This window comes from Hippopotamus amphibius, chromosome 17 (genome assembly GCF_030028045.1).
Source record: "Hippopotamus amphibius kiboko isolate mHipAmp2 chromosome 17, mHipAmp2.hap2, whole genome shotgun sequence".
Classification (NCBI taxonomy): Eukaryota; Metazoa; Chordata; class Mammalia; order Artiodactyla; family Hippopotamidae; genus Hippopotamus; species Hippopotamus amphibius.
Genome location: NC_080202.1, coordinates 24,287,860 through 24,310,548, shown reverse-complemented (window position 1 = coordinate 24,310,548; position 22,689 = coordinate 24,287,860). Strand labels below are relative to the sequence as shown.

At 37.4% G+C, this 22,689-nt stretch overlaps 1 protein-coding gene across 6 annotated transcripts in view; it reads left to right on the top strand.

The window, feature by feature from the left end:
* Positions 1–6,255: 6,255 nt before the first annotated feature.
* Positions 6,256–22,689, top strand: part of INTS2 (integrator complex subunit 2) — a 56,027-nt gene continuing 39,593 nt past the window's right edge. For 3 of the 6 annotated variants that reach the window (XM_057715481.1, XM_057715479.1, XM_057715477.1), the window contains exons 1-9: positions 6,256–6,344; positions 7,616–7,922; positions 8,725–8,863; positions 10,642–10,744; positions 12,650–12,763; positions 13,700–13,830; positions 14,093–14,266; positions 16,394–16,620; positions 18,303–18,428. In XM_057715481.1, coding sequence (XP_057571464.1) covers positions 6,326–6,344; positions 7,616–7,922; positions 8,725–8,863; positions 10,642–10,744; positions 12,650–12,763; positions 13,700–13,830; positions 14,093–14,266; positions 16,394–16,620; positions 18,303–18,428 — 1,340 coding nt within the window. In that variant the 5' untranslated portion in view covers positions 6,256–6,325. The other 3 variants (XM_057715480.1, XM_057715482.1, XM_057715478.1) reach the window with 3 other exon arrangements.

The window sequence follows — 22,689 nt, the reverse complement described above, 5'->3', positions numbered from 1 at the left end:
GTTTGTGGCAACCCTGTGTTAAGCAAGTCTATCAGCACCATTTTTCTAACATTTTCACACTTTGTGTCTCTGTGGCACATTTTGGTAATTCTCACAATATTTTAAACCTTATTATTGTATTTGTTATGGTGATATATGATCTTTGATGTTACTGGTACTATTCACTGAAGGCTCAGATGACAGCATTTTTTAGCAATAGTTTATTTTTTAATTAAGGTATGTACATTGCTTTTTTAGAGATAATACTATTGCACACTTAATAGACTACAGTATAGTGTAAACATAACTTATATGCACTGGGAAGCCAAAAATTTCATGTGACTTGCGTTATTAAAATATTCGCTTTATTGCAGTGGCCTGAAACCAAACCCACAGTATTTCTCAGGTATACCTGTATGTACTTACTAATGAACTTGATTGATGGTGACTTGAAATAATATCACCTTATTTCTAAAGGTACAAATACGTTTACCACAATCCTAGAATCAAAATTACATGTGCTAACAAATTTTTTCCTGTTTAATGATTTTATTATGAAAATATACCTGAGACAGAATTGTTACTACAGAATTATTAAATATTTGGAGCATATAGGGTCACTAAGTTTTTAAGAAATCTAGAGGCAGAACATCTACTTCAGGATAAAGCTAGAAATGCTGTTTGAGCTCTATTCAAACTATTTGTAGTAAATAACTTTTGAAATGTTACAGTTTCTAGGGAAGCTTGAGCATTTAATGGAAACCCTTCTCTCTCAAGCATGTTAAATGAAATGTCCGGGCTTTGCCTAACAAGCTATTCAGGGTATATTGCTCTATTAACAACTTGTTCAGCTAAGTCAATTCCCCATGCCCCCAAGAACATATAATTAAAGTACAGAGGTCCAGAGGGCACACTGGGTTCTTTGAAGGGTTCACATAAGCAAAAACAGAAGAGAAAGGAAGAGAAACTATGGCTTTGGGTCATGGTAAAAGATAAATTTAACTGCTGTGAAAGTATTCCTGAGTTAAGTATACTAATACTAATGCTATAGTTTTCAGTATCTTCCTGTGTATACTCTAGAAGAGATATCAATCCTGGACTGAAAACTAAAGAACCCTCATTCTCAGAGTCTAACCAGAAATTCTGTTTAATATTGTTTGAGGTGTTTGTTTTGTTTTGTATTATTCTTTCAGAGCAACCCACCACAACTGTTTCAGGAATGACCTTTTGTGAAGGTAAAAGGTTGATGTTTTAAAAACTTCCTTACTTTGCCACTCCCTACTATGGAGAAAAGAATCTTAGTGATGCATTTCAACAGTCCCCAAACAATGTAGTGTCTTAAAGGCTTGCATTCAGAATGCCTGGGTTTGCTTTGATTCTGTTTTTTTTGTTTGTTTGTTTTTTTTTCTAAAGTTAATGTACTTTTAACTAAAATCAACAGTCTTACTCCACAAAAGCCACCTGGTACTTAATAGTGCTCCTTGTCACTGTGAATGGCACTACCATCCATTCAGCTGAGCAAACCACAAACTCTTCCTTGTAACCAGTCATCAAAAACTGTTCGTCTTCTGTATTTACTATCAGATATGGCCATTTCTATCTCTATTGGCCTGACCTTAGTCTAAATTAGCACTATGCAATGCCATAAATGTATGAGGTAAAAGAACATTATCTGGGTGGACCACTGCAATATCCTCCTAACTTGCACTCTCTACTTTCAGTATGTTCTTTACTTGGTAGCTAAAACACTTTATGGCTGCTTCTTGCTCTAAAGACAGATACAAGTCTTAGATGATCTGTCCTCTGCCTACTTCTCCACAAGCCTCAAAATGGGCCTTTCTCCTGTCTTCTCCTAGCCTCCTAGGCATTTGAGTTCTTTGAAAGTCCCACTGTTATTCTTGCCTTAAGGCCTCCCCCTAATTACCACATATACCCTTCCCTCAGATCAGGGTCCCTTGTTATATACTCTTTTTGTTATATACTTATTGTAACACACTGTATGGGGCCTTATCGTGTTTTTCTTGCAGTTTATAATTGATTGTTACGAAACGACTCCATGAGGGCAGAAATTTGGTCTATTTTGCATACAGTTCCAATGCAACACCTAGCATGTAGTAAGGCACTGTAATATTTTTCGAATAGACTTCTTGTAATAAATACCAGAAACTACAGAACTTAGCTTTAGTGTGAGTTTTGCAAATAATTAAAATGAAGTTATAAAATTTTAATTACTTGGAACTTTTTTCACATTAGTAGAAATAGTTTAGGATCACTGGATTAGGATTTTTATACACCTAGCTTTTGCCACCTTCTTGGTTGTGACTTCAGGCAAATCATTGAGCCACTTGCGAAGTCTCAATTTGCTCATTTGTACATGAACTCAACAGTAACCATATCTTCCTAACCAGCTTTGTGAACCTCCAAGGAAACAGCAAAAAAAAAAAAAAGTTGAAATTTTTAAAATACAAATGTGAGGGATAATTAATATAATATCTATGTTCTCTAAAAGAGTCAAATCCAGAATGAATTAACATAGGAATCGGCAGCAGCAGACAGGATACCAAGGCTATAAGCAGGAAGCAATGTTTATTGTACAGGCACAGGCTCAGTGGATTCATATCCAAAGGCTTAGCCCTGAACACAGCAGGGCATCCCCTTATATACTTTCATTAAACTCCTATACATTGGAATTTTTTTTGTCTCCCAAATAAGGTAACAAGCAAAGGAGCATATAATGTGATTGGATACTTCCCCTTCTATGGCCTCTGGGCTGTTGCTAAGTTACAGAGTTAGGCAGGAGTTACATAGCAACAGATTTATGCAGGAACCATGTGAGAGGGACTTCAGAGTTAATGGGCACATAAAGATAACGGGCAGGATCCAATTGCATTCCTTTCTAGTTGAGTTATGGCCTCCAGGCCCTAGTGTTACTTTGTTCTGGGGGAGCTCCCACTACACTAAGGCTGGCAAGAGAAAAAAGATGCTTAATAGCAATAACAAATATGTTTCTAGCAAGAGCAAGGATGGAAAAGATACAAAGTAACATATTTACATACTCAAGTTTTATCTCCCTTCTGTCCCAAACTATCCCCACTAAAAAGACATCAGCTTGAAGGGCCTTCAAGCTCTAAAATGTAAAATAACGTGATGGAGTTAAAATCTGAGACAAGTCTCCACACCCAAATGATTTGCATCCTGGGTGCTGAAAAAACTTGCAGATATGAGTTCAGAAACACGAAGGGTTCTGAAAGAGTGGAAATGTACAACTTGCCCAGTTTTTAAAGTTTTAAAAAACTTAGGCCCTAGAAACAACTAACAAATTTACTTGACTCTATGAACAAGATCATTAGAAGCCAGGATAAAGCACTATTCAATAAAGCACCATTAGCTCAATAATTGATTATCTACACTAGTGATGAGATACAAACCTTTGACCTTAAGCCCTCAGTCTACTGAGAAACATACTTGCATAAACATAGTTTGATAAGCCCTCTAAAGTGATATGAATGACAATGCAGTGCATATACAAGAGGGAATAGCTGAAATCAAGCTCATATTTTATTTTCACAGCATTGATAAACTGATTATGGAAATGTACATTCAGCAGGTTATTTAATAAGGTTTCGTAATTCATGCTTGAATTAATTTAAAAAACCAATAGCAAGTGCCATACTGTGTGCCAAGGGCAAAGAAGTAAATATGAATCCTGCCCTCAAAGTACTTTCTGGTGAGAAGGACAGGCTAAAAAGTCTTACAATTACAGTGTAATATGTGAAGTACTATGATGGAAAGAAGGAAAGGGTGGCTTGGGAGCACTAAAGAAGGGCACTTAAGTCTAATGAAGAGACAGGTGATTTGTCAGGAAAGGATTTCTTATAAGGGAACATTAGAGGTGAGACTTTAAGGGTATTTGGGAGTTTTGAAATTTTGTGATTCTATTTTCAAAGAACATTGGTGCTTCTTTAAATACCTAAGTCTTCTAATTTCTTGAAGCTCATTTACTGGGCAATAATTTACATAAAAGTGCCTAGTAGATACTGAAACACAGTAGATACTGGTTTTTTCTTTTTTTGTTTCTCTTATTCTTTCTTCCCCTAGCATGACTGAAAAATAAAGTGGAAAAAAATAAATCAAAGTAAGCCAGTCAGAGGTGAATGTTCACTTCATCCAGGACTTAAAGTATAGGAACTATATAACGTTTCATCAAATCTAAGACACTAGTAATTGTAAAACATTATTTTATGTACTACTAAGAAAAAAAAAATGCTGTCAAATACAGTTTAACGACTATCAATTGTAAGACATCCCAGTTTCAGAGATGCTAAAACGTGAAAAAAAGTCATCATAGAATTGATAAAATATATCTTTTCATGAGTAGAAATGGTAATGAGCCTCAGTACCACATTGGTCTTAAAAAGGGATTATTTCCTCAAGCATTTTATCATAACAAAAGGGCACACCATAATTATATAAGACACTCCTTTGATAATCAAAGGTTAATTTTTAGCATTATTTATCATTCTAGAAGTTCCCAAACCTGTCTAATTAAACATCTGAGCTGCCAAGTCTTTAAAAATTGGCTTTAGTGTAGTTAGAGAGCAGGCCTCAGAGGAAGCAGATCTAAAACTCAAAAGCTCATGAATAAATCTTTTTTTCACCAGGATGTCTGATTTCTATATAATGATTACAAAAATGATTTCACTGGCAAACATTACAATGTACACTTGAAAGACTTTTGCTGACTAAATGTACGTGAGGGGGAGAGGCTGGAGTCTAGGATGACTTCTGGGTTTCCGGCTTGTGCAACTCTGGGGGTTGGTGATATTCACCAGGATAAAAACTGGGAGAGAAAGGTACTTGGAGGAAGGTAAGTATCAATATTCATCACCATTACACTCTAGATATCTCATTCAGGTTGGATGTGATTCGCTATTCTCTGTAGATCAAGATGGATGTACATGTTGTTTCTCCATTAGGATCATAAACGGAATTGGAAGAGATCTTAATCACTTAGTTTACATCCACCTCCTCCTCTCTTTCATCCTCCAAATCAGTGTTTGATTTCCCTTCACTCTCCTTGTGAAATGATCATCCAGGGAGAATGAAATTGCTTAACCTCTCACTCTCAGCTCCCACAAATGTAAAATGGAGAATATTCCCTACCTCAGAGAATTAAATAAACCATATAATACATATAAAGCACTAGTGCTTAGCAAGTGTTCAGTAAATAAGTCCTCAATAGATTTTCAGCTTAAAAAGTGACAATGTTGTACAGCTTGTAACCCATTGTGAAATTGATTGTGAAATCAATTTTAGTGTGCAGTGACCAGCAATTTGAAGAAGTGAAACAGAACACATAACATGTAATATGTATATTATTTCATAAAACGTTTGTTTTCCATGTAACTGTGGATATACATGTATATCTGTGCTCTAGGTCACAGTGTGAAATGCATTACTGTGGGCCAGGTGGAAAAGTTTGAGAAACACTGCAACACAGATGAGTTCTTTTCTTCCTTTGCTTGATTTTTCATGTTGAAAGCAGACCTTAAAGAGATTATCCCTTTGTCAAAGCTTTGGAAACTAAGAAGTATGAAGTACTGTATCTCTGTAAAATTTTTCAGCTTCTCACATAATATCTGCTGAATAGGTGTTAAATATACATCGATTGAACCAGGGACAAGAAATAATATGAAAACATATACAGACTGAGAGATTCTCAATCTTCTGGGTGATCAATACTTCTTTGAGCAGTTGTTGAAAGTTTTGGGGACCCTCTTTCCAGAAGTGTCAAACACAACTTTGCAAAGATTCCCTAGAGAATCCCTGAAACTCCCTCCATCGTCCTTTAAGGATCTAGGGTTCCTGAGAACCCGAAATGAAACTGTTAACTTATGACTGTGTGTTGAATTCGAGAGCAGAAGGCGGCTTGGGATTAGATTACTTTTTAAATTCTCCCGCAAATCCTAGGATTCTAGAACTGTGGTGATGAAAGGGCACAGGCAGAGATGGAAAGAAATGTGTACGCTGTTTCCATCAGTGTTCTGGTCAAAGAATAGTGGGGCCAACTTTAACATTTCTTTTACATACGTTGTCATCTGAATGCCACGGTAGTCCTGCGATGATGAAACTGCAGCTCTGAGGCGCTTAACGATTTACCTAAGAGGACTGAACAGGTCCTAAACCTCCCAGGGTGAAGCTGGGCAGAGCAAGCAGAGGAGGCGGAAGGGGTGGGGCCGCGCACGCGCGCCGCTGCATCATCGCCGACGTCTCCGGGTTTCCTTTCGCAGCCACCCTTTCTCTCAGTCCAGTACGGTGGCCGACGGGAGCCAGACGCTGGGGATGAATGAAGGTGCTGTGTGCAGGTTGAAACAGTCTCCTCCTCTTTCCCCTGCCTTCAGTCTGGGCTCTGCCTTTGAGCGGTGTCTCCGTCCAGCCCCCATCAGACCGCCGGCCCTGCTGGTCTCGGCGACTGGCTTTTTGGTGCCCAGGTCGACTCAGGGCACAGCTAGTGTTGCGGAATCCGGATTATCGCCTAGGCCCAACTTCGGACCGCGCTCTAGATTTCTATCGCGTCCCGCCTCGAGGGTGCCGAATCCCGGTGGGGTCCCGGGAGGTTGGAGGGTAGATCTTAAGGTATGAAGCTTCCGCTTCTCAGACGTCAGAGCGTTTCGGGGTCCATGTCCGCAACGTGCCCGACTTTTCTCAGCCAGAGGGATTAGTTGGTTCTCGTTACGCCCGGGGCGAGACCTATGAACTTAGAGGTCTTGGCTCCTCGGCTTTGTCAGCCCGCCCCTCTGTTAAAAGGCCAGCTCTTGCTTGAAAGCAAAACAACGTTTCTGCCTACGACTCTCTTATCCACGATTCTACTAGTCTTTGGGTCTCGAGGGGGATGGCTTTGGCGTCTTACTACCCGCTTTGTTTCTGATTACTCTTGAAGACAGAGAAGCGCCCAAGTGGGACTCAGTTTTCTCCCACAGCTAATTGCACCTTCACAGCTGTGGGTTTTTTTATTTTTTATTTATCTTTTAATTTATTTTTATTTTTTAAACCTAGTGAGGCAGGGAATATAGGATAGTGTTATGGTCTCCAGAGCGTTGAATCTGGCATAGCTTCTGGCTAGTGAGGCGTTTTACCAGTGCTTCCACCGACTCGTGGAGGGAGGGAAGGAGAAGCCTAACGGTTCTTTACATATGTGGGGTAGGCGTGTGAAAATAAAGAGGGACAGAAGAGGAGCGTTCTTAACGATGCTGTCCTTTTACTTTTGTTTGCATTGTGGCACTCATATGACTGGTACAGTGGGGAAAGTTTTGGACTGGAATTTAGTAGATGAGAGTTCAGCCTTGGATTTTGCCACTGACTGTAATACTCCTCTGGGCCTGTTACTTAATCTCTGTGGGTTTCGTATTCCTTCTTTGCAAAATGGGAGTATTAGAACAGGAGATCCCTAAGGCTGGGAGAGACATTAATATACTCTGTTTTCTTTAATATTTTCCAGATGGCAGTAGAAACATAGGGAGCCTTTAATTGTGCCAGAAATATTGCCAACATCGGGGCCTATTAAAGATAAACCACAATTTTTCAGAGGTTTTAAAAAGAGGGGCACTCACGCATTTTTCTTTTTTTAAACCACTAGGATCAACAGTGATAATGACCGAGTGTACAAGCCTTCAGTTTGTCAGTCCTTTTGCTTTTGAGGCAATGCAGAAGGTGGATGTTGTTCGTTTGGCATCTTTAAGTGATCCAGAATTAAGACTTCTCCTGCCCTGCTTGGTGCGGATGGCACTTTGTGCTCCTGCTGACCAGAGCCAAAGCTGGGCTCAGGATAAAAAACTCATCCTTCGTCTTCTCTCTGGAGTGGAAGCTGTCAATTCCATTGTTGCATTGTTGTCTGTGGACTTTCATGCTTTAGAACAGGATGCCAGCAAAGAACAGCAGCTTAGGTAATGTAATATTACATAATATGTGGATTGATTGGTATTTACTTGAATTTGTTAAAAAAGAGGGAATCAAATGTTTTTTGGAGCTTTTAGAGCTTCTTATTGCAGTGCACGTTTCCAAAAAAGAGAAGATTGGGAATCTAAACTTTGGAGAGCATTTTCTTTTTAGTTATATTTTATTTATAATTAAAATTCTAGGATCTTTTGAATTCCATATTGTAAAATGTTGTGCTGAGAGCTTTGGATGTATACACTGTTGTATTCAGGCTAAACTGATTAGGCCAATTACTCTCAGTGGTAATTGCCCCTAGAGCAGAAGGATTTATTGAAATCTGGGAAGTGTTTTTTGTTTTTGTTTTTGTTTTGCCACGCAGCATTCAGGATCTTAGTTCCCTGACCAGGGATCTTAGTTCCCTGACCAGGGATTGAACCTGCGCCCCCTGCAGTGGAAGTGCAGTCTTAACCATTGGACCGCCAGGGAAGTCCCATGGGGGGTTTTTTAAGTTTACATTGAGTCCCCCAAATTCTGGACATATGTTTTGTCCTTCCTTGCCCATTGTGGATTCAGTAGTGAGCCACTGTAGTTCATGGAAGTGGGTGTTAACTGTCAGTTGTGATGGAGTCTTTACCCAGGTTGTGAATCTCTGAAATAAACTAAGTAGTATTTCAGAAGTAATGTATTCATGAAATATATGGAAAGAATTCATACATTCTTTTGTAGATTATTTCTATAAAAGATAATTTTTATGCTGTTGTTTCTGTGCAAGTGTTCTCATAATGGTTTTACACGTTTGTACTTTATTAGGCATAAACTTGGAGGAGGCAGTGGTGAGAGCATCCTGGTATCACAGCTTCAGCATGGACTGACTTTAGAGTTTGAACACAGTGATTCACCTCGTCGATTGCGTCTTGTGCTTAGTGAACTGTTGGCAATTATGAACAAGGTGCATTTATTTTAGTCACAGCTCAAAATATGTGTGATTTGATGTCTACACGTAAAAGGGAGAAACAGGCAAGAAGGCAGGCAGGTTGCATCCTCTTGTACACATATTTCTATTTGTTATGTAAGTATCTTCCTTTCAAAGGCTTGAAAGGATATTAAATGCCTGCTTTTAAAGGCTGTTTCTAATTACTATTTTCTCTAATTTATGCCTATCCTGCATTCTGTATCATAAGGTTTTTTTTTTCTGTGTGGAGTCTTTTCAATGGCTTCTTCATATTTAGGAAGCTATATAGCTCAAGACTTGTATAAATGATAAAATTTGATACCTCTGTAGGATACAATTTCCCCCGTAAAATGTGAAGTTATATACATGATTCCTGAAAAATGTGTGCGATTCCTTTAGACACTGAATATATTACGTACCTCATACATAACAGTGAGTGGGAAGTATCAAAGCTGAACTGAACGTAGGATATTTGGCTAGCCTCACTCACTAGATGACTGAATCGTTCCTGTATACTAATGAAGGCTATTCAACTTCTCATGTCAGTAAAATGATAGGTTACTTTATTTATTTATTTCTATTGAAGATTTGCAATGTTATATTAGTTTCAGGTATACATAGATTACTTTAGGTCATGGACTTTTGGGTGATGATGGTTAATTGAAACTCTGAATTTTAAATTTGTGAATGTCAGGAGTTACCATACAAAGAACTAAATTGGATCTTCATGTTAAGATGTCTTATATGAGATTGGGTCCGGAGTTTGAGAAGCAAATGTTTTTTACTTTGAGAATCTCAAGATTAGTTAATTTATAATAAATAAAGTTTAGTTTTATAAATTTGGACCAAAAAAACCTAAATTCTGTTTCCAAAGAAAATACTGATGGGGGGTGGAGGGGGTGGATTTAGTTAGTTCTAGATAGTTTTTAAGATAGGTTACAAATCTTAACTTTTTTTTCCCTGTTACAAAGTTATTTACTTCAGCTCTTTTCTACTATACTGATAGTCTTTATTTTTTCTTTTTATTTTATTTTTGATTTTCTGTGTGTTTTTGGCCTTACCGTGTGGCTTGCAGGATCTTAGTTCCCTGACCAGGGATTGAACCAAGGCCCTCAGTGGTGAAAGCGTGGAGTCCTTACCACTGACCAGCTAGGGAATTCCCAGTAGTCTTTAATTTTAACTAATATTTTCTTACATCTTTTTCTTAATACTGTACTTGGTGGCTCTAATGAAATAAGTGACCTTCCTCCTCTGGGAGATTTCCAGTTTTTCATTTCAGCTCCCTTCAGCATGTGGGAAATGTAGTGATGAAACTTCCGTAAGAAATTTTCAGAAAAGTTAATTGGTACTTTTGTTGGCCTAAATTTTTATTCTTTGTTTTTCCCATACTTCATTTAGAACATGAATTTATAGCTGTTATACTGCTTTAAGTTTATAGTTTTTTAGCTTTTTTCGAACTGCAAATTATGTAGGTAGCATTCCTAGTTCATTTCTTTGGCTTGTCTTATCTTTAATTCCAAATGTCTCCAAATATTTATATAGAAATAAATTAACTAGTCGCTTATTGCACGTATGGAATAATAATTAATGTGACTAATTGTGATTAAATTGGTACAAATTGATCCAGTACTGCATATTCTGCTACAGTATATTAATGAGTTATTAAGAGACATGGTCTGTAAGCTCCAAAAATAATTACAGAAATAGTAAGGGATCTAATTCATTACCTGAAATTAAGAGTTTATCTTTTTTTTTCTGTCTCTCTTTTTTTTAAGGTATCTGAGTCCAGTGGAGAATTTTTTTTCAAGTCATCTGAGCTATTTGAGAGTCCAGTCTATTTGGAGGAAGCTGCAGATGTACTTTGTATCTTACAAGCAGGTACTATAATGAGTGCTAAGATGTATTTCAGATATAGTTCACCTAATTAAGAATGTACCTTAAAAGGTTAGGTCAAAAATGACTAATAGTAGGATAATGATTAAGTAAATCATATTTTTTCCATAGTGTAGCATACTGTGCAGCCATTAAAATGGTATATTTGAAGAAATTTAATCATTTTGGAAAATGTTCATGATATGTTAAATGAAAAAAGCAAGTGGCAAAATGGTAAGTAGAATATAATCCCAGTTTTGTTGAAAGTAATGCCTGTAGAGGGATTAAAATAAAATCTTTCAAATTATTAACTTTGAGTGATTGGATTAAAGCTGGTTTTATTTTTATTCTTTGCACTTTTTGTATTTTCTGGTTCCTTATAATAGGTATGCATGATCAGAATTAAAAGATAGAGGACAAAAATGCAGAGAAAATTTTCATGAAAGTCACTTTTTAAGAAAATAATTAATTTATTGGTTGCATTGGGTCTTCGTTGCTGTGTGCGGGCTTTCTCTGGTTGTGGAGAGTGGGGGCTACTCTCCTTTGCAGTGTGAGGACTTATCATTGCAGTGGCTTCTCTTGTTGCGGAGCATGGGCTCTAGACTCTTGGGCTTCAGTAGTTGCAGCACGCAGGCTTAGTAGTTGTGGCGCACAGGCTTTGTTGCTCCATGGCATGTGGGATCTTCTTGGACCAGGGATTGAACCCGTGTTGCCTGCACTGGCAGGCGGATTCTTAACCACTGCGCCACCAGGGAAGCCTGAAAATAACTTTTTTGACCAACGCTGTCCACCACAGTGGATGTGATGACAGTGTTCTCTGTTGTGCTGCCCAGTACAGTAGCCACTAGCCACATGTGGTTATTGGAGCACTTGAAATGTGGCTAGTGTGATTGAGGAATGAAACTATTTTTAATTTAATCTAATTTTAACTTAAATAGTCACATGTGGCTAGTGGCTATCCTACTATACAATTCAGCTCTAGACTATGAAAAGCAAGTACCTTAATTTAATTATAGTAAAACCTTGGCTTGTGAGTAACTTGTTCTGTGAGTGTTCCACAAGACGAGCAAACATTTCTAATAAATTTTAACTTGATAAACGAGTGATGTCTTGCAATATGAGTAGTACCTGGCGCCAAATGTCACATGATCACAACTGAGCCAGTGGAGCTGACCACCTGATGGATCTGCATTGCGAGCAACAATAAGAGGTTATGGAGGAGATCGCGTCTGCAGAGGAGGAGGAGAAAAAGGCGGAGGAATCCCTCACTGCAGATGAGATTAGGGAGATGTGTAAAGTGTGGGAAAAAGTGTAAAATTTTGTAGAAAACCACCACCTGAATAAAGCTGTAGCAGTGTGAGCAATGAATCTGTTTAACAATAATGCAATGTCACTTTTCCACAAAATCCTCAAAAGGAGGCAAAAGCAAGTGTCATTGAATAAGTTCCTTGTTAAAGCTGCACGAAAAGAATAAGATTCCATTGAGCCAATAGAGAGCAGTGATTCCGTTAGTGATAGTGAAAGTCCTCCTACATAATAACCCTCCTCTCTTGTCTCCCTCACCAGCCACAAAGGTCTTAAAAGGTAAGTGCAGGTTAATTTGTTTATTTTTCTTTATATTTTATATTTTCTTTATTATTTTGTATTATATTACAGTATTGTAATCATTTTTATATGAATATTTTTGGGTTGTGGAACGAATCATCTGAGTTTCCATTATTTCTTATGGGGAAATTTTCTTTGATATACAAGTGCTTTGAATTACAAGCATGTTTCCAGAACGAATTATGCTCGCAAACCAAGGTTTTACTGTACCTTTAAATGACATTGGTGAAATGTCAAAAGATGCTTAATGTGTAATACAATGAAATATCACTCCTTAGTAGTAACACTGATTTTGTTTTTTTATAGAGCTCCCGTCCCTGCTTCCTATAGTTGATGTAGCTGAAGCCTTGCTCCATGTTAGAAATGGTGCCTGGTTCTTGTGTCTGTTGGTGGCCAATGTTCCTGATAGTTTTAATGAAGGTAAATGTAATGTTAGAATGGGATATTGAAGAGATTAGCTTGGGCATGTACAGGACCTATTTTTTGAGTTAAGCAGAAACATTTACAGGGTTTTATTTGAGAGTTTATTTTTTGAAAATTTATTAGTGTGTATTCATTGTGGAAATACTGAGTTTAGAGAATTCAAAATTGTTTTGAGATTACAAATTTAAGTACAGTGAGTGTGCAGCAGTGTTTTTTTTTGTTTTTTGTTTTTTTTTTTTACATTTGTCACCAGTGCTATAATAGGGAAGTAAAAAATACTAAAGAAATAGAAGATATAACCCCTATGCTCAATGAACAGAGGGGAGAGAACATATATTTATGAAATAGCCAGAGAGCAGTATGAGATGTATGTAGTCAGAAATACCAGCAACCAGACCTTTGTGTTTTAGCCTCATTGCTGTCAGCTTGCAGAAAAATACAGGGTAGAAATTGAGAAAAATCAACTGAAATTTTCACCTCTATTTCAAACTGCTAGTTTAAGTAGCCTTCTGGTTACTTTTAAGATTTTCTCTTAATCACAGGTTTTCAGAAATTTGATTATGATGTGTTTTGGTATAATTTTCTTTGTGTTTATCCTGTTTGGGGTTTATTGAAATTCTGGGTTTATAGTTTCCACCAAATTTGGAAAAATTTCTTCAAATATATGTGTCTCTCATTCCTTTCTCTTTCTGAAACTCTAATTATAAGTATGTTTGATTACTTGGTGTTCCACACGTCAGTGTTCATTTTTTGAGTCTTTTTTCACTCTTTGCTTTATTTTGACCAGTTGCTATTGCTATGCTTTCAAGTTTCCTGATCCTCTTCTTCTGTAGTGTCTAATCTGCATAAGCAAGTGATTCTCAAGGCTGAAAAAAATTGTTTCTGATATCTTACTTACAAAACTTAAAGTAATAGAGGCTACTAAATGTTCAGTTTGTAGGGGCCTCATCAAAAATGGAGAACGACAAGATGAAGAGAGTCTTGGAGGAAGGCGGAGGACGGATGCCTTACGCTTCTTATGTAAAATGAATCCTTCTCAGGCCCTGAAGGTCCGAGGCATGGTGGTAAGAAATTTTTTTTTATTTTTTTTTTATTTTTTTATGAGACAGAAGCCTTTATATTAGGACCAGGAACTTTTCTCAAGATGGTTTTAGTATCTTGTAGAGATTTGGAATTACAGTTACATACTGCATGTGTTACGTTCCTCTCTGGGTTTTTATGTTTTGTGGTATGTCTTCCCCCAAACTTTAGATGCTTTAGATTCTAGATCATCCTGGCCCTTTTCCTTATTATATTGAATTCAGTTTGTTTTCTTTGCTCTGTTAGGTGGAAGAATGTCACTTGCCAGGTCTTGGAGTGGCTTTGACATTGGATCATACTAAAAATGAAGCTAGTGAAGATGGAGTGAGTGACTTGGTTTGTTTTGTTAGTGGTTTGCTTCTTGGAACAAACGCAAAGGTCCGGACTTGGTTTGGAACTTTTATCCGAAATGGACAGCAGGTGAGGGAGAAATATGTGTATAGGCCAAGGATCAGGTTATTTTAGTAATCAGTAAAAGAGAAAGAAACACTTTTAGAATGATGTCATTAAGCCCGTGGTTCTCATACTTTTTAAGTCTCAGGACCTCCTAACATTTAAAATAAATCACTGAGGACACCAAAGAGCTTTTGTGTAGGCTTTTATCTATTGATATTTACCATACTAGAAGTGAAAACTGAAATTTTTGAAATGTTTATGTAATTCATTTAAAAATAACAATAATAATCTCATTTAATATGACTTAACATTTTTTTAATGAAAAATGACCATATTTTCCAAAACAAAAATTTACTGAGAAAAGTGGGATCATTGTACATTTTTGCAAATCCCTTTAATATCTGGCCTTTGGAACAACTGCATTGTATGCTTGTGGGAAAATGAGTAAAAAAGGTCTATAATGTTAAGGAAATATTTTTGGCCTTCTGGACTCCCTGAAAGAGTATTGTAATCTCCAGGTTTCTGGGTCAGACACACAAGAACTGCTACATTAGGTCATCAACACAAGTCGTTACTGTAGTCTGTAATTTTAATATGTGTGTGTATATATTATTATATTATTGTGGTAAAATATATATAATGTAAAATTTACCACTTGAATCATTTTTAAGTGTACAGTTCAGTGGCATTAAGTACATTTACAGTGTTGTGCAGCCATCACCACTATTCATTTTCAGAACTTTTTCATCATCCCAAACATTAGCTCTGAACCCATTTAACAATGATTCCCCACTCCCCCTTCCTCCCAGTGTCTGGTAATCTCTTTTCTACTTTCTGTCTCTATGAATTTGCCCATTCTAGATGCCCTGTGTAAGTGGAATCATACAATATTTCTCTTTTTGAGTTTGCCTTATTTTACTTAGCATAATATTTTCAAGGTCCATGTATGTTGTGGCATGTGTCAAAATTTCCTTCCTTTCTAAGGCTAATATTTTATTGTATGTATCTACTACATTTATCCATTCATCTGTTGATGAATATATATTATATTTTGCAACAGTTTTTAACTTGCAAAATATTGTACTTTTTCAAAAAACATCTCATGGTAACTCTGAATAGAGTCCTGTCCCTACAAAGAAACTAATGCAGAATGGTTTTTAACTTGTTGAGGTCAGTGAGCTTGACGTAGCATGTGTACTGCTTAGATCCTTCTTCAGTCTATTTTCTTAATGCTATTAATTCACAGTACTTTTCTGTATCCAAGTTCTACTTTACTTCTAGCCCATCTGAAAACTAATTTTAAACTTTGCTTTTGAAAAGGAAGTGAACATTTGTATTCCTTCTATATATCAGGCACTGTGCTAAGCACTTGGTATGATCCTCTTGTTCGTAATTGTTCTTTGTGGGCGATAAACTTTTCTTACTTGAACTATATTATTATTCAAGCAAGCTTACCATGTTTCACTTTGAAACACTCTAAAAATAATACCTAACTGTTGCCTAGTCCTTTAGTTTAGAACTGGTTTCATATTTATTATCTTTGTTCATTCTTCAGCTATTTAACAAATATTGAGTGCTTGCTGTATGTCAAGCACAGTATGTCAGGCCCTGCTGAGTAAGAGATGACTGGATGTTATCCCTGCCTGAAGAACTGGGGGGGGGAGTGGTAGATTTGTAAACTCCTAATTACAGCAGTCCCGGGAGTTAAATATTGTTAATAAAATATTCATTTCCTTCTCATTTAAGGAAATTGGCGTTCAGAGAGGTTAACTTACGTACCTAAAAGTACGTAATCAGTTAATAGCAGAGCTGTTGTTTAAACCCAAGCTCTTCTGTCTCCAAAATCTGAGCACTTTGTACATATGACTCCACTAGTCATTATGTATTTGAAAGCATTATTTATATATTTTACACTTCAAATTGTCATTCATGTAATATTTTCTGTACAACCAGTCCAAATTAGGGTGAGCAGAGTATTTGTCAAATGAACCACTGAGTTTGCTCGATGGATTAAAATGAGATTCTGCAGTTGGGACAGCCTCCTCAAATGGATCGGTTTCAAGTGTTTAACTGGAGAGCTTTGTTTGAACTTCCTTTTGCCTTAGTAGGTGCTCCATGCTTTCTTCCTTTTGTGGTCCGTATTTCTTACAGAGAAAAAGAGAGACCAGTAGTTCTGTCCTGTGGCAAATGAGAAGGCAGCTTCTTCTGGAGTTGATGGGCATTCTTCCCACAGTAAGAAGTACCCGCGTTGTGGAAGAAGCTGATGTGGAGATGGAGCCCAATGTGTCTGTGTATTCGGGGCTGAAAGAAGAGCATGTTGTGAAAGCCAGTGCACTCTTACGTCTGTACTGTGCTTTGATGGGGATCGCTGGACTCAAGTATTCACTAATTTGATATTTTACCTTTTTGTCATTTTACTTTCTTGTTTCTAATCCCAAGAAAGTGAGCCATAGGCCTTTTAATCAGAGGGTTTGGGTTTTCTGTTGGGCTTAGGTAGTGAGCTGGCCTATGTCAAGAATGAAGTCCCAAGTCAAAACATTCGTAGCTGGGATGTATCCATCTGTTTTTGTCTGATTGTAAACAGAATTATGTAAATATGGAAGGAGTCAGAGCAATGTGAGAAACCTATGACTTTACCCACAGTTTGACATGACTGTAATGACTGATCTGTGAGTGATCCTTTACCCAGCCCATGCAGCTAGTCGGAGTAAATCTGTCCTGTGTTTCCTTTTACAACTGAGATCATAGTTTGTTTAAAGTTGCTGTGATGTGATTATGAAGCACAAGATTTCTTAGTTACTGGACTACATCCTTTTGAATAATGTCTTCAACTGTTATGCATATAGTCCTCACTTCATGTCTCTCATACATATGAATTTCTGTTACCACACTTTTCTTAAGTAACACTGCTCCCTCAACAACTAATGTGTCAGTTACCACGATACATTAACCAAATTATGGTATAAAGTACAAACTTTGCCGAGAGCTTTTCAAGCCACAGCTTACTACGTAAATAAAAGAGGCACATCATGAGCAGTGACCAAGCACGTCATTTCTTTTAAAGTCTTTTGGCAACTGGTGACTGTACGGCTGTTACTCAGTTCACGAACAGACAGCAAAGTGGGTAGTAGTATCGTCTCCTTGTCTCTCAGTGAATAAACCCATGTAATAGTTTACAAAAATGGATAATCGAAAGAGGGAATTGGCCAATAAAAATGAAAGTGTAGCAGAGAAACAAAGTAGTTAACAGTGAAAGTGATATTTGAACTGAATGTTAAGTAGAAGAAATAGCTGACTTGTGAGAATGTTGACATTGTTGCCATTTGAGAGACCCTAGATATGTAGCCAGATGAACTTCTTAGTGAAGGCAAACTTGAGGAAAGTATTGTGACAAAAAGGATGAAGACCCAGAGGACTGATGCTGGCAAAAATCTTCACATTAAAGAAACTTTCAGCTATTTCATTACTGGAAGTACAGAGGATAAAATGTTGGAAGCTGATCCAGACTTAGAAAGGGGGTATGATAATTGATCAAGGCTTAGAGAAGATGCTCACTCTGTATTATAAGAAGGTGGCAAGGGCTGTTTAAACTACTCTTGATAAATCTTTTACAAAGAAAACACTTTCATTCCCAGTGTTTCTAATACATCCAATTATAGAAAGATATGTAAATATTAGTTTTACTACTTTAAAAAATTTCCGTATGCATTATAACCAACAGAATTTTTAATGTCTTGACAAAAATTTTGAAGGTGGTGGAACAGTTGTAATTTTCCCCATTGATTATTAAGATCATGATGCAGTTTCAGCTTTCATGGTTATTTTTATGGTCCCACACTACTGTGCGAAGTGGGGGCTACCTGTATTTGTGCCTGAGGAAAAACACTGGTTGTAAACTCAACATTTTTGCTTTGGACATCTTAAGATGTTAAAGATTTTGTAAATAGTGAGGTATCATTATAAAGCTCAAAATTTTTATCTGAAAGGTTAAACTTAAGAAGTCCCTTCTTCCTTCTCTCAACTGAAGAAAGTAAAACCTAATAACGTATTCCTTTTTTAGACCGACTGAGGAAGAAGCTGAGCAATTACTGCAGTTAATGACAAGCCGTCCTCCTGCCACACCAGCTGGGGTTCGCTTTGTTTCACTTTCCTTTTGTATGCTGCTGGCCTTTTCTACACTTGTCAGGTACCCCCAACGATATGATTGTTCTGTTTTCTCAAGGTCTGCTTTTGTTTATTAAACATATGTATAAAATTAATTAAGAGCTTACTACAAGAATGGTCTGGATATGGACATTGGTATTATCATTTAATAAAAGGGTATCAGTAGCATCTCCTGTATGCCACTTATTCTGTTTATCTTTACCAAAGTTTCTTGTACATACTGTTTAAAGGAGTCAAAACAATTCTTCAAGATTTGAGGCAAATAGTAGTCCTTATTCCTCTACTCCCCATTTCGCTTTCCCTAGAGGCATCTTCTTTCAGATCTTATAGCTGATTCTTTTGGTTTTTACCACCACATGTTTATTAACATGTTTGTATTTGCTACATCCTGATTTTTCGTTTTAGGAGTATTTGTTGACTTCCCACTATGAGAATGAGGAATTAGTTCTCTCTTTTCTCTCTGTCCTCTACACGTCTGCATATCCTTTCTATCTTCCCATTCTCCCAGTACAGTTATTATTATTTTTGCTTTGACCAATACATAGTTGTTTATGTTACACTATTGGGAGCTCAACCAAGCAGTAGATGATTACTTTTCTTTTGCAAAGCTTGTTTTTCCATTAATAATTATCCTGTGTTTTTGTGCTTATTTTTCATTTGCTCTGTGTTTTATTGTACTTACGTTAATGCAATCTCAAACTCTCCTCTCAAGATGTTCAGACTCATTAGATATTCTGTCAGTTTCATTTTCATGAGGAAGTCTCTCCTGGAGCATTTTGACCTCCCATCTGAACTGGTTGCCTCTGCACCTGGTACACAGCTCTCATCCTGGAATTACTCTTTATTATTATTTTGGGGACTTGCTTCAGCTCTTCTTTTTTGGGTCTCCTGTTTCCTGCATCTTATGTCTCCATCTTCTTTCTTTTTCTTTTTAAAGAAAAATAGTTATTTATTTGGCTGTGCTGGGTCTTCGTTGCAGCACTCAGAATCTTTAGTTGAGGCATGCAGGAATGTTATAGTTGTGGCATATGGGATCTTTTAGTTGCAGCATGTGGGCTCTTAGTTGCAGCATGCGGGATCTAGTTCCCTGACCCGGGATTGAACTCGGGCCCCCTGCACTGGGATCGCAGAGTCTTAACCACTGGACCACCAGAGAAGTCCCTCCATCTTTTTTCATTTGCTCCCTCATCTTGCTTCTTTAGAATGTGTATGTGGGAGGTAAATTATTTTGAGACTGGGTATTTCTGAAAACGTTTTTATTCTACTTTGACCCTTGACTGATAGTTTGATGGGGTATAAAATTCTAAGTTGGAAATAATTTCCTTTGAGAAGTTTGAAAGTCATGCTCCATTGTCTTCTAACATCCAGTGTTACTGTTGAAATCTGATGACATTCTGATTTCTGGTCTTTTTTGTGGCCTGTTCTTTTTAAATATGGAATCATGTAGGGTTAGCTTTTTTGTCCCTAGGGTTTTGAAATTTATAGATGATAATGCTTTTGTATGGGCCTGTTTTTGTCTTTCATCCTAGGTTGTTTTTTTTTTTTTTTGGCCATGCCACGTGGCTTGTAGAATCTTAGTTCCCCGACCAGGAATTGAACTGGGGCCCTGGCAGTGAAAGCACCGAGTCTTAACCACTGGACCTCCAGGGAATTCCCTCATCCTAGGTATTTAGTTAGCCCTTTCAAGCTAGGAACTCACGTTGTTCAGTTCTAGGAAATTTTCTTGAACTAATTTGTTGGTAATGTCCTCCACATCGATTTTCTCTGTTTAAAACCTCTTATTTGGGTATTGGAGTTCCTGAAATGATCATCTTATTTTCTTATTGTTTCTTATTTTCCTTATCTTTGTCTTGTTCTGCTTTTTAAAAAATAGCTTTATTGAGACACAATTTACATACCATAAAATTCAGTCATTTTGAAGTGTACAATTTAATAGTTTTTAGTATATTTACAAAATTGTACAACCATTACCACAATTTAATTTTAGAACATTTCAATCACTTCAAAAAGATACTGCTTATACTACCTTTTAGGATTTGTTTTCAACCTTGTCTTCTAATCCTATTTAGTTTTTAATTTCTTTTTTTTTTAAAGAGACCTCAACTCTTCTTTGTTTAAATTAGTTAATTCATTAGTAAATTTTTGGCTGCATTGGGTCTTCGCTGTTGTACGCCACTTTCTCTGGTTGTCACGAATGGTGGGGGGGCACACTTCATTGTGGTGCGAGGGCTTCTCATTGCTGTGGCTTCTCTTGTTGTGGAGTACGGACTCTAGGCTTCAGTAGTTGTGGCTCATGGGCTTAGTTGCTCTGAGGCATGTGGAATCTTCCTGGACCAGGGCTCAAACCCATGTCCCCTGAATTGGCAGGTGGATTCTTAACTACTGCACCACCAGGGAAGTCCAGTTTTTAATTTCTAAGAGCTCTTTTTTATTCTGATTGTTTCTTCTTAGTAGTGTCTACTACTTCATGGTGACATGGTTTCTCTGATATTAATCATAATGGTTGAAGGGATTTTATTTGTATTATTTCTTTTTTTTTTAAGCTATTTATTGGAATATAATTGCTTTACACTCTTGTACCAGCTTTTGAGGTACACCAAAGTGAATCAACTGTATTTATACATATATCCCCATATCCCCTCCCTCCCACGACTCCCTCCCGCTCTCCGTGTCCTGGCCCTCTAAGGCATCACCCATCATCGAGTTGATCTCCCTTTGTTATACAGCAACTTTCCACTAGCTATCTGTTTTACAGTTGGTAGTGTATATATGTCTATGCTACTCTCTCATTTCTTCCCAGCTTCCCCTTCGCCCCTGCCCCGCCAACCCCATGTCCTCCAGTCCATTCTCTGCATGTGCATCCTTATTTTTGCCCTGTCACTGGGTTCATCAGTACCTTTTTTTTTTTTTTTTTTTTAGATTCCATATATGTGAGTTGGCATGCAATATTTGTTTTTCTCTTTCTGGCTTACTTCACTCTGTATGACAGACTCTAGGTCTATCCACCTCATTACATATAGCTCCATCTCATTCCTTTTTATAGCTGAGTAATATTCCATTGTATATATATGCCACATCTTCTTTATCCATTCATTTGTTGATGGGCCTTTTGGTTGCTTCCGTGTCCTAGCTATTGTAAATAGTGCTGCAATAAACATTACAGTACATGTTTCTTTTTGGATTATGGTTTTCTCTGGGTATATGCCCAGTAGTGGGATTACTGGATCATATGGTAGTTCTATTTTTAGTTTTTTAAGGAGCCTCCAAACTGTTTTCCATGGTGGCTGTACCAACTTACATTCCCACCAACAGTGCAGGAGAGTTCCCTTTTCTCCATACCCTCTCCAACATTTATTATTTCTAGATGTTTTGATGATGGCCATTCTAACCGGTGTGAGGTGATACCTCATTGTGGCTTTGCCTTGCATTTCTCTAATGATTAGTGATGTTGAGCATCTTTTCATGTGTTTGTTGGCCATCTGTATGTCTTCTTTGGAGAAATGGCTATTTAGGTCTTCCGCCCATTTGTGGATTGGGTTATTTGCTTTTTTGCTATGAAGCTGCATAAGCTGCTTGTATATTTTGGAGGTTAATCCTTTGTCCGTTGCTTCGTTGGCAAGTATTTTCTCCCATTCTGAGGGTTGCCTTCTTGTCTTGTTTATGGTTTCTTTCGCTGTGCAAAAGCTTTTAAGTTTCATGAGGTCCCATTTGTTTATTCTTGATTTTATTTCCATGATTCTAGGAGGTGGGTCAAAAAGGATCGTGCTTTGATGGATGTCATAGAGTGTTCTGCCAATGTTTTCCTCTAGGAGTTTTATAATGTCTGGCCTTACATTTAGGCCTTTAATCCATTTGGAGTTTATTTTTGTGTATGGTGTTAGGAAGTGTTCTAATTTCATTCTTTTACATGTTGCTGTCCAATTTTCCCAGCACCACTTATTGAAGAGGCTGTCTTTTTTCCATTGTATACGCGTGCCTCCTTTGTCAAAGATAAGGTGCCTGTGTGTGCTTCTGAGTTCTCTATTCTGTTCCGTTGATTGGCTGTTTCTTTCTACTTTTTCTTGTTTGAATAGTGATCATGTTTTTCTTTGTAATTTTTAATTAATTAATTAATTAATTAATTAATATTTTTGACTGCATTGGGTCTTTGCTGCATGCGGGATCTTCTTGTTGCGGCGCACGGACTCTTCTCTCTAATCATGGCGGGCACAGGCTTCTCTCTAGTTGTGGCATGTGGGTTTTCTCTCCTCTTAATTGTGGCACACAGGCTCCAGGGCATGTGG